This window comes from Metopolophium dirhodum, chromosome 8 (genome assembly GCF_019925205.1).
Source record: "Metopolophium dirhodum isolate CAU chromosome 8, ASM1992520v1, whole genome shotgun sequence".
NCBI lineage: Eukaryota > Metazoa > Arthropoda > Insecta > Hemiptera > Aphididae > Metopolophium > Metopolophium dirhodum.
The window spans coordinates 30,968,519-30,981,564 of NC_083567.1; the positions used below are offsets into that span (position 1 = coordinate 30,968,519).

Below are 13,046 nucleotides of genomic sequence, written 5' to 3' on the forward strand. Positions count from 1 at the left end.
GGTGAAAAATGGATTTTTATTTAGGTACCGAAATATCAAGATAAAAACGAAATGTTTAAATTTTATAATCTGTTCATAATTATTTAACACCAATCAATTCGATTTCAGCAATAATTCCACAAATAAATGTAAATTGATTATAATATTTTGTAAAAACAATCAATGTTTTAAACCCCCATTAGATTCATCAATTTAATCTTAACCATTATCATGCTGTTCTAAATAATTTAAAATGAAACCGATGGGATGAACAATTATTATAATTTGATTTTGTATTTTTTTTTACTTACAATTAAAGTCCCTCGGTGGATATTTTTAACTCAAAATAAAAAAATCACGAATACAAAGAATACAGAGGTACATTAATTACTTACTAATTGTATACGATTCTACGGGCCTCGTTCAAAACCTCACACTTATCATCCTAACCGCACATTTTACACTGCACACATTTTTTCTATTGCTGAAAAATGAAAATTAGAAGGTCAATAACAATTCAAAATCACACACGTTTGATTTACAGTTAAAAATCAAACATATTTTATTCATTATTGTTATAAAACAAATCGTTACAAGATATTTTATAAAATGTGTCTTGGTGTGGCGCGATGATGGGTTCTAAACGGGTTCTGAATGTACGCACCGGCCGATGTCACTAGTTCCCAGATGGGTGACCACCCGGGTTTTTAGCGACAAAATCTTGCCACACATACGCGTGTCCAAACCAACTTCACCCTCCCTAATAGTAACAAACTATTGACCTCAGTTGTCGAAGTCATATATAAAAAAAAAAAAACTAAAATATTACTTCGTGGTTATGTTCACTTTCGTTGTGATTAATACTCTAATGAATAGATTTCCATCTGCATTAATTTTCGTCACCATAACACTACATAATTTAATGTTTCGACGCCTGTAATGGTTCTAAACGATAATGCGATTTAAGGTAGGTAAATGTGTGTGTTTTATTAATACGTATCAGCGTGTCACACTGTGTGTGCGGTATTGAACGGTTTGGATTTGTGATAAATGTGGGGAATTTATGTTTAAAAATGTGCGGATTTGAACAATGACCTTTTTTGAAAGTGAGCTGGTTTGACGACCACCGTAATCTACTTAGTAATATCGATAAATTAATATTAGCCATACCTCCTACTATAATATCTGCGAGACTGTTAGTATGAGTTGATCCATAGTACTTGGTACTTTTGTTTTTCAATTATTCGCGTTAGTATTTTCAATGGTATTTTAAAGTTGCCTTCATTATAATTTGGAAGTCTTGTGACTTATGAGAAGACATCATTACCGATACACGAACAATAGTTGCCTTAATGTTCACAGGTATTACCATGGAATTTACTAAGCCGTTATCAATTTAAAGTGAGCGCATATTTTAATCATATAGAAACTTCGTAGATATGAAAAACAACCATGTGATATTTTCATCATCAAATGACTTAGATACATATATCTAATAAATTACAATTTGTAAAGGCACTGACCAGTGACCTTACACTGAGCTGTGGTTACGTAAAAATATTATAAATATTACAATATACGTACCTATGTAAAATGCATGGTTATTGCCCCTTTCGATGCAAAAGTCACTCAAAAAATGTAGGTAAAAAATAGATCTAAAGCTCCAGAAAAATATATGCTTATAATATAGGTAGACATAATATTCATGCGAGTCTAAACTATTGTTGTTTCGGTATTCTAGCCTCTTGTGAAGTATAGACACATCAACCGGAAGAACTGGTACGCTCTAGAACACATGCTGAAAAATATTAGAAAAAAACGATTTGGCATAAAAAGTATATAAAAAAGTATAAAGTTGTAAAAGGGATTGAAGTATTATTTAAGTGGAAATGCGTGTAGTGCAGTTCTTAAACGAAAAAGAATAAATATTAAAAATAAAATAATTCCAAAATATATTATATAAATTCAGTATTATACTGCAGTATTGACAACGATTCACTCGTTTGTTTTACCAATTTGTCCCCATCTTTATAATACAATTTACAATCAATTGGGTTTTTATTATAGTCATGGAAGACGAAATGGAGTGAAATAAAAAAAGACAAAGTAGTACTATACAGTGTGTATGTTGGCCAATTAAAATTAATATTTTTAGTACACTTGTTGTTATTATTAATGTTATTATTGTACGAGGTTCCCTGATTAAAATTGATTATTGATTAATGAAATGTGAATAACATAAACCTATAGAAATATATTTATAATTTATAACGGAAATGGAAAGAAAAAAATGTATTAATTCATCCATGATGATGATTTACTACTTTGTGTTTTTCCTCATTTACTCGGTCAACACGCCTTGATGGGAGAGTGGAATGGAAATCGCTATCCATTAGTTTATAGGTCGATGGTTCAATAAAAAATACTAAAATGCTATACGTCTAAAAATCAAATTTTTTCAAATTGCGTAGTATTTTATCTCGATTTATTTGTTATTATGATTTGTTTTATAAAACAAAATATATTTTTAATATAATATTCAGAAATTTGACCCATTTATTAAATGATCACAAACTTCTTATTTAATTTAATATTTTAAATGTTGGTAGATATAAGTAACTATATTAATTTCACGATAATTTGTGTTTTTAAAAATATTTTTTCGCTCTCTTGTTTTTAATAATACGTGCAGTAACGTTTTGAGGACTGAACTGAGCTTCACTGCAGGGACTCGTTTTTTGAAAGCAGTGATTAAGGCACACGGCCCAATGACCTAGATAACTCCTGTTACTTAGTTTTTCTCATTAGTTTCCATTAGTTGGATGTTTAACGATATGTCAAGTTTAAGTTATAGATTATAGACCGTTGTAAAGGACAGTATTGGACAATAATTATCCTAAAAGTTCAATAATTTGTTTGTTTTTCGAAGTTTTTTTTAGTTACATTAAAACAACACCCTAGCTGTAGGTCGTCCAAATTTTTGTTATAATTTTAGTAAACAACTTCTATGTAAAGAACAGTCATATAGTTTATAGCTTTTTATTGAAATAAATATAGTAGAAGAGTCCCGTTAAGGAGTAGGACATCGGTGGCCGGACCCCTTATTGTCGGGAAGGGGCGAAGTCGAAGAAAAAGAACTCATCTTATATTGTTATTTTTTTAGGTTTTCAACGTAAAATTATCTCTAGTAACACAATTATTACATATTTTAGTTTATAACTTAATTATTAAAAGTGGGTAAGTGGATGTCGCTCTGCTGTACAGTAGGTTACAAGTGGGTCAATGTATAAAGGATTGTATTAAACTTGAATTCAATGATATGATATCATTGTATAAGAAAAACGATTCTGAGCGGAGACGGTTTGCCGGTCTAGATATTGTTATTATTTATTATATCCTGTAAGTTGAATTTATATTATAATAGGTATTATTATTTTTTATTCATTTCTATGGTGATGAACAAAGCGTTTGAAATTAAAATCCAATTTTTAGCGGTTTTTCGTAATTTGTCGCCGATTTTTCCCATGGCATTAAATAGGTATCGAGAAAATCGAAAAATGACCTTTTGAAGTACCATCTTGATTAAATTTGCTAAAAGATAAGGTACTATATGTTTAAATCGAAGCACTCCTTCTGGTAGATATTTTGTATACAGGATATAAAAAAAAATAATAAATAAACACCTAGCTCTGCTCAGAATCTAATAATACAATTATTTGAATATTATCAAAAAATCGGATTCATTGCATACGTGTATGCAAACTCGTTTTCCAATGATTTTACATTTTGAAATAAATTTTGAAATCCAGTCATCATGCAAACCTCATTATTTTGTTGACACCCTTTTTTTTTGATACACGCTTAAAATAGTATTGAGGTACCTACTGCGTGCGTGACGTACGACAATCGTCGACAAGAATTGTGAAAAGTCGGTATAGAAAACCAACATAACATTAGTGTTTGAAAATTTCATGAAATTTAAAAAAATGAAGTATTTCAAATGTGTGAAACATTTTAGTGTTCTAATAATTTTTGTTTTATTTTTAAATAAGTTTTATATTTACATATAATTGTCATAAATCACCTTCATAATTGTATGGTAACTAAATGTATACCTAACCTTTAGTATTAAACATTTAAAATGGTATTCAAAATGTTTAAATGATACAAGTAGGTATACAATAGTATACATGTATATTGTATACCTACTGAATTCTTACATTAGAATTTAGAACACTGAACATTGTGTTAAAAAACAAATAAATTGTGTTTTATTTGTGTCCAAAAAAATTTCAATGTTTCACGTTTTTGTGAAATATTTCATACTTCAAACACTACATATCATATTAAATATCATAAATATGTGGTCAGAGCCAGCAGTAGAGGATAATTTCCATAAGATGGGTACCTACATTAATAGAAATTATTGGAAATTCATAATTCTATAGCATTATAATTATAAACTGTTAGTGTAAGTAGAAACTATATTGTACACGAGTACACGACTGTAGAAACTTTGATAGTTTAATATAGTTTTGTTTTAACGCGTATAAGATTCCCCGTTCTAACTTTCCAATAGAAATGGTAATTGATCATTGAATGTTTCGAGATACTTGTTTAATACAATAATAATATGTTCATCAACGATTCGATTTCTGCATAAAATGTTGCTTCCAAAAAACATTATTTAGTTATATCGTAAACTTTTCATTTCAATGAAATATCGTACTATTTCATCACAAACTGTTATCAAAAAAGCCAGTTTCGATTTGTTGTTCCCAACTTCTCGTAGTGTACCTACTTTTCCCCTAATAAACAGTCATTGAAAATAATTGCGAACAACTTTGTACCTGAAAACCTGGTGTAAAGTGAACAGTCGGTTTTGATTGTTTAGTCAGTTATAGTATAGGTGTACAGTATAATATTTAAACAAGATTGCTTGGGATGAAATCGATAATATAACGGTCCAAAGAATCTGAACAATAGGAAGTCGGCTTTATCCTCGACGAGAATACTATTATAGTGGTGACCATTTCAATTTGGTTCCTTTCACGCAACACTGAAGATATGATAGTAAAAAGCTTATGTTATTATCTGGATTTTAGTTTACCGTAAAATTTGGAAAGAAATATAAACTGACGTGTATACATTAAACGGCGATTGTAATTTTATGTGGGCTTTAAAAAAAACATATATATTAGACATTTTATTAAAAAACGGGTGCAGTAAAAAGTTGTGCGCAATAACTTGAAAAGGTTTAAATTGTTATGTATACACACCTATAACACGGCTATACCTATATTATATATTATATATTTTTATTTGAATACGTTTTTAGGCTTCAAACCTTCAATTCTACGTATAGGACATTAGTCTACGGTGATCTTAAATAAGGTGCATGGATGTGATACGTAAATAATTAACCAATGATATCTATCGATACATTAATTACATTTTGGCAATTTTCAAATTTTATTTATATTGGCAAAGGATCACTTGAGAGTTTTTGAACGAGTACGTCCCATTCTAATAAGTAGAGATATTGTTATACTTGAGCTCGTGAGAGGTAAATCAATTGCCGATGTTTTTCCGTTATAAATAATGTAACTAATACACGTCTTGTCTTTCAATAGCATTAATTTGTCATCATTCAACAGGTTTTCGATTACATCTATTTACCAATATATTATTAAATAGATTTTAGCCGTCGTAATATAATATTACTGTAGATAGTCAGTTCACTATCGAACAGTACATTAAAAATTATCTTGTGTAGTTGTGTGTATTATAGCTAAGATGTTACCGCAAAAATAATTTAAAAATGTTAGGGGTTATGATCAATTTTGTCAACATTTTAACTTTAAATGCATATAAAAATAATCGTGCCTATGTATCTTTAATATTTTTAAGCTGCTATTAAAGCAATTCATGGAGAACATTGCATTACATTTTCAAGTTCTTTTACTAAGTGAAAAAGATTTTATCGACAGTAATTTCAAAAAAATTTACAAACTTCGGAAAAATTACGAAATGAAATTGCTATCCATTTCACGAAACTGGTCAGAACGCGAATGGATCCGACATAGTAGATTAATATATATTTATTTAAATATCTTTTTAGGTTTCAAGCTTTCGATTCTACACGCGACATAAGTATACGGTGGTCTTAAATAAGGTGCATGTATATCATAATATAGTGATACGTAAATAATTAAATAATAATATCTATCAATACATTTGTTTGTCTTTTCAATTAAATATTATCAATTTTATTTTTAAATTCATATTGGCAAAGGATGACTTGAGAGTTTTTCAACGAGTACGTACAATTCTAATAAGTAAATATTATATCGGTATACTTGAGCTCGCGAAGGGTAAATCATTGCCGATCTTTGCTGTTATAAATAATGAAATTGATAAACTTTTCATTCAGTAGCATTAATTCGTCATCATTCAACAGGTTTTCGATTTCGTCTATTTTATAAATATATTATTAAATAGATTTTAGCCGTCGTACTATAATTACTAGTAATTACTGTGGACAGTCAGTTCATTATCGAACAGTACATTAAAATATATTATCTTGCGTAGTTGTGTATCATAATAGAATGTATAGCTAAGATGTATTTTATCGCTCCGTCTTATTACAGTATTAGTCTGGTGTAATAATAAAACGATTATTTTTATCGTAATATTATTACGCTGCAGATCTTTCAAGTTATACGTCATTAGTCGCCTAGCCTAGAGCCGTTTAACCTGCAGTTTTCAACTACACCTATTATGTTGAATTGCATAACATTGTTCGTTTGAATATTTTTTTGATTCTTCCAATACTTTTTATAAGACTCGAGATGTTTGTCTACCTGAGTCTACGGAATCTACAAAACTATTTAGTTGTATATCGACGTGTACGTTTATTTTTGTGATCGGATATTTTCACTTGTTTATTTTTTTTTTTAATATTGATTAATTTAAAATCCATTAAGTACTTCACATCGGTTGAGCTTGTAAATAAACAATTATATTCATAAAAAATGAATAACGATTCCGGTAAAAAACTTATTGAAAATCAAATAATTATAAATACATAAATATTATAGGTATCTACCAACTATACCTAGGTAAAATAACATTAAAAATTACATTTGTCATTTGACACGTATTTTAGTAGTGGTCTACGGTGGAGGTGATTTCGTATACATACAATTACAATATACTATAATCACGGGAAAAACCGGTAACCCCCTCCAAACACTTCAGCCATACATTGAAAATATACTCGAAGACGGCCTCCGGACACTCTGATACATTACACCGAACTACCTAAGTGCCTATAATCTATATACCTACATAGCAGTGTTGATGTATGTCAGTACCGTGCTTGTTGTACTTCGCGCAAACCATCTCAAACCATGTTCACCGCGAATTGGTGGATAAATGCCATCACGCCGTGTACGATAATATTTACAATCACATATTATTTCTGCGTGTCGACCTTTAAGAAATGGGAAAAGCTCAACGTGCCCTGCATTAAACCGATTCCGTTGTTCGGAAACTTTTGGGATATAGCACTGGGCAAAGCCCACCCGTTGGAATTTTACGGCAAAATCTATAACGAGTTCTCCGGACGCAAATATGGAGGGCTGTACCAGATGAGGACGCCTTATCTAATGGTTCGCGATCCTGAAATGATCAACGACATGCTGATAAAAGACTTCTCCTCATTCCCCGACCGCGGTATTTACTCGGATTTCGTGGCGAATCCGTTGTCCAACGGTTTGTTCTTCATGGAAAATCCACAGTGGAAAACAATAAGAAACAAATTGACGCCCGCTTTCACGTCGGGGAAACTCAAGACGATGTACGATCAGATCAAAGAGTGCGGTGATGAGTTAATGAAAACCATCGATATGGATCTGATCAAAAACGGCAACGAAATAGAAATAAGGGACATCATGGGAAAGTATTCGACCGACGTCATCGGCACTTGCGCTTTTGGGCTCAAGTTGAATGCCATAAACGATGACGAATCCCCATTTCGTAAATACGGAAAATCCATATTCACACCTTCCCTAAGGACGCTTTTCAGAGAACTGTGTTTGTTGGTCAGCCCTGCACTTTTGAAAGTCGTAAGAGTAAAGGATTTTCCGACGGACGCGACCGACTTTTTTCACGCGGTGTTTAAAGAAACGATAACGTATAGACTAGAAAATAAGATAGTCAGAAACGATTTTGTCCAATGTTTAATACAAGCGAGAAATGATTTAGTTTTGAATGCAGATTTACCCAAGCATGGTAAAATATTTATTTTAATTAAACATTTATAAACTAAAAATACCGATTGTGTAGAATTTAAAAATTTTGTTTTAGAAAAATTTACAGAATCACAAATCGTAGCAAATGCTTTTGCAATGTTTGCTGCCGGTTTTGAAACTGTATCTTCTACTATAAGTTATTGTTTATATGAATTAGCGTTAAATAAATCTATTCAAGACAGACTACGCAAAGAGATTCAACTAAAATTGTCCAAAAATAATGGACAAATTAACCCCGAATTTTTGATGGATCTTAATTATTTGGATATGGTTATAGCAGGTAATTTCTTATTATAATACTAACACATTGTATTAATAGACTTTATCATCATCAATAGAGTAGAACTTTGTTTTAATTTAATTGTAATTATTTACTGTTTATTGAGACTTGGTCAAATGTTTAGGACCATTACCTATTTTCCGCCTCAGCTCATTCTTATTAATCTTATTATTTTTATTTTATTTAAACTAATATTGACACTTGGTATTATTTTTATATATTTTATTATATTTATGAAAATGAAAATTGCCATATTTTTGATCAATTATCAAATTAATTGTGTAAATCATGTAAAGAACATTTTTTAAAAATGCAAAACTATTTTTTTTTTAGTATAGATTTGAAAATTAATTAAAATAAACTAAAATAATAATTACATAACACTACACAATACCAATATAACAATTACATTTCAGAAACACTCCGTAAGTATCCTCCACTGGTTGCTTTGTTCAGAAAAGCATCACAAACATATCGAGTACCCGACGATTCGTTAATAATTGAAAAGGGCCAAAAAATAATAATTCCAATTTATGCATTACATTACGATAGTAAGCATTTCACGGACCCCGAAAAGTTTAATCCTGAAAGATTTTCGGCTGAAGAAAAAGCAAATCGGCCAAATGGTATTTATCTTCCGTTTGGTGATGGACCTCGAATTTGTATAGGTAGGTATAATTTTTAAATGGAACATTATATATATAATAAATGTTTATATTTTTAAAATTCTAGGAAAACGTTTCGCCGAGATGGAAATGAAACTGGCATTTGTGGAAATGTTAACCAAATTTGAAGTATTTCCATGTGACAAAACAGAAATTCCTCTAAAATATTCTAATAATGTTATAACATTGGTACCAAAAAATGGAATTTGGCTAACATTTAAAAGAATTAATTGACTAAAGATTTTATTAATATTATATTACGGAATAATAAAAAAACCCTTAGTATTTAATTTAAGCGTGAACCGAAGAAAGTTGATTGGTTTTTTATTTTATTTTTTGTTTTTACTTTTTAGATATTTTAACATCAATTTGTGCTATAAATAAAAATATGTCATACCTAATATTAAATTTAAGATAATATACCTAATGAATTTTTTTTATAATATTGTACCTACGAAACAACAGAATAAGAATCACTATTTTATAATTAAATTTCCAATCTCGCCGAATATAAACTTGAAATGTGTGTGAAAAAAATTATGCATTTATATTTTTTTAATTTTTAGGTTTCTGAAAAAATCTACTTATTATCACTGCTTATCCTGAGCCGTACACATATAAAGTTCAAACCTGTAAACTGTAGTGACAGGTATTTAAGTTCATAATTGCATTTGAAATTAAAAATGTTATATAAAGAGTACTTAAAAGATAATATATTTATATTATTGTGTGTTATGATAAATTATTTATTATTAATATAATATTATATTAATTAAAAATAAAATCGAATTAACAAGTAAATAATAGTTGGGTACCTATCATATTTATTTAAGCGTATATTGACGACGTTCTTAATTTAATTTTAGCACGCATATTTATCCAATTTATAGAATTACCGTATTTTAGCTTTAATCCAATCTTGTTTGGTTAAATTATAAAACATAATACAACGATATTTAACCTTTTTTCATTTCATTTAATGCGGATATTTGAACAGTAAAAACACCACGAGAAAACATAAATTTAAGGAAATCCCAATTTGAATGATAATATTTGTGTTTGGTTCATATAAATACCGAAATATTCATCGCCAAAAGCCAAAAGGTGACATATCCAAAACCTTCCATTTTGATCATTTATATAACATTTTATAAGAAATTACATTTAAAAAACAGATTTTTAACACGACATTTTTGTCTTAAGCCAAACATTTGCAAATTATTACTGTATTGAGTATTGACTTTATTTATTATTATTTTCTTCAAGTCAATTCGATGTGATTTGTTATTTTTTTATGAAATCCAAAACAATGTTATAGTCAATATGGTGTTTCCGAAACATTTAAATTAATGTTATTGATTTTCACTGTGTATGGCTATAATATATTCATAAGCGTTATGGCTGAACATTTTTTACACTATTTTACTAAAATCATTGCACACAACATGTACCCTGACGGCCTGACCAAAAGTTCAATATTTTATAGCAGGTACATATTATTATTATTTTATTGTATGGTGTACAAAAGGAAATACAATGGCGTAATTTCAGTTTTTGTTATGCTACGGCAACCACTCACTGATTTACCGACTGCAAAATGTTTTCACGCAGATGCACATAGCATAGTGTCATAGTGGTGAAGGGATGGGGAGGGGGGGGGGGGTGGTGTAAACATTCAGGTATTTGAACATCACACACCAAATTTTAAAGTATTAAAATACAAATTATGCCAATAGTTGTCTTGTCTGCGGGCCAGATAAAGTTCATCTACCACTAGTCTCCACCGTATTTATATATACTAATTATTACTAGTACTCGCCAACTAGAGTACTATATTGTTATAGTTAGCGAGGTTGGTAAATTTACGTATATTTTACGAATAATTTTTTTACCACAATGCATAATATAAATATAAATATAACTCGTCATATACCTACTTATATTTATACCATGCACATGAGATCTTCCAGTAAATAATTATTACTAAGACAATTTTTAACACCATCATCTCTGATTTACTTTGAACAATATTTTTAGTCCAATATAACTTATAATACACTTATGTACGACTCTAACACTTACTACTGCACTGCATACAGGTTTCAATTAACATAATGTCTATGTTCTGAACAGGTACCCACTCAATTGATATCAATAACTCGACAAATGCACATCAATTATTTCTATGAAATGGCTTTCAGATAAAAAAAACTTAAAAAATCAAAATTTAAGGTATACCAACAAATACTTTGAATTATAATAATAATTATATTATAATTATAACTTATAACTTTCCGAGGATATAATATTTTAAAAAAATACGAGGGCAAAATATATGATAAAAACTCATGAGGTACAACGAACCGGGGTGTCCAAAGTTGGACAGCGAACTTAATGCGACTTTTTGCCGATTGCGGACTTGTGATGTCACATCACGCATGAGCATAAATTATGTTATAATACAAAATATATAATATAAGCAGGTTATGTGGTACTGTTATAATATATGTGAAAATTTATTTTTATAAAAAAATTAAATATGAATTTTTTTCTTAACATAGTAATTATGTATTACAAAGATAAACTATTATTTACCTACAGACTGCAGTATACGCTTCGAAACGAAATAGTTTATGTAGCTATATGTGAGTAGTTTGCCTTGATGAAGTCAGTTATTGACGAGTAAAAAAAAAACTCATAAGGTATAACAAACTGTATAATGTAAATGGATAAATCATTGCATACGAAAAAGATTCTGGGAGGAAACGTTGTGTCATCCTAGGCTCCTAGTATATAATATATATACATAGGTATACCTATACTTGCATAAAAGTAATCAAATTTAATAATTTAAAAAACCTAATAAAAATCGAAAATATCTCATGGCTATAAATAACGTAACTTTCCGTTAAACTAATTTTTTGCTTAAGGTAGAAAAACTTGCGGGGAATATTCTATTAAAATGTCAAATGTTAACTATACAAAGAAACAGTTTATGAATTTCTAACTGAAAAATAGTTTGAAAATTGTCGGGGTCTTAATAAAATATGTCGTCAAAATTTTAACTTTTAATGCATATTATAAAAAGTAATCGTATCTTTAATATTTATAAGCCGATATAAAACCAATTTATGAGAAATCTTGCTTTGCATTTTCAAGCATTTTTACTAAGTTTTTTTTTTTTTTTTATGAAAAATATATTTAATTACAATCTATACACCATCTGTACAATAAGTAATTTTGATTTAAGATATTATTTACGTAGCGAGACTGACAGATAAGGGAGGGCACTCAGTAGTGCCACCCGTGATTTTTACTAAGTAAAAAAGTTTTTGTTATAAAAATTTACAAAATTCGAAAAAATGTGGATATAAGTCCATCAGACTCTGCAAACACCACTGCCGTAGTTACAGAATAATATAAAATATTATTATCCCGTTGTTTAATCAAATAATAAGTTGCGTGCTTTCGGCTTTGCAATATCGTCAATTATTTATGAAGTTTATTTTTGTTTTTTAATAATTTGCAATATAACTTGACATAATTGTTTTCTAGAATGTATAATTAATATAATTACTACAACAGGCATCACGACAAGTTGTTTCTAATTTTCTATATCAATCAAAATTATACACGTATTATTCGTTGCGTCATGTGTATGTACAGATATTACGGGACAAGTTCCGTACTGACAAATATCCGTTTCGCGAAAAGTTATCCACATCGTGTAATTATTACGGGATATTATACGCGTAAAAAATTATGCTAAATAAGTATTTTTAATTTGAAAAAATGTTCAGGTTTAAC

General features: G+C 29.3%; 2 protein-coding genes across 5 annotated transcripts in view; both read left to right on the plus strand.

The window, feature by feature from the left end:
• LOC132950081 (voltage-dependent T-type calcium channel subunit alpha-1H-like) overlaps positions 1-13,046 on the plus strand; it is a 311,428-nt gene that overhangs the window by 219,197 nt on the left and 79,185 nt on the right. The gene's annotated exons all lie outside the window — the stretch shown is intronic.
• On the plus strand, positions 7,341-9,986 carry LOC132950087 (probable cytochrome P450 6a13). The gene is made up of 4 exons (XM_061021309.1): positions 7,341-8,274; positions 8,350-8,574; positions 8,991-9,242; positions 9,307-9,986. Exons 1-4 carry the CDS (start codon positions 7,392-7,394, stop codon positions 9,471-9,473), a joined length of 1,527 nt encoding a protein of 508 aa, XP_060877292.1. The 5' UTR covers positions 7,341-7,391; the 3' UTR covers positions 9,474-9,986.

What these genes read in the sequence shown, in the direction of transcription:
- LOC132950087 (XM_061021309.1), top strand. Translation starts at nt 7,392, where the DNA reads ATGTTCACCGCGAATTGGTGGATAAATGCCATCACGCCGTGTACGATA. An exon ending in TGCAGATTTACCCAAGCATG is followed by an intron (nt 8,275 to 8,349) that starts GTAAAATATTTA and finishes ATTTTGTTTTAG; the next exon opens with AAAAATTTACAGAATCACAA. An exon ending in TGGACCTCGAATTTGTATAG is followed by an intron (nt 9,243 to 9,306) that starts GTAGGTATAATT and finishes TTAAAATTCTAG; the next exon opens with GAAAACGTTTCGCCGAGATG.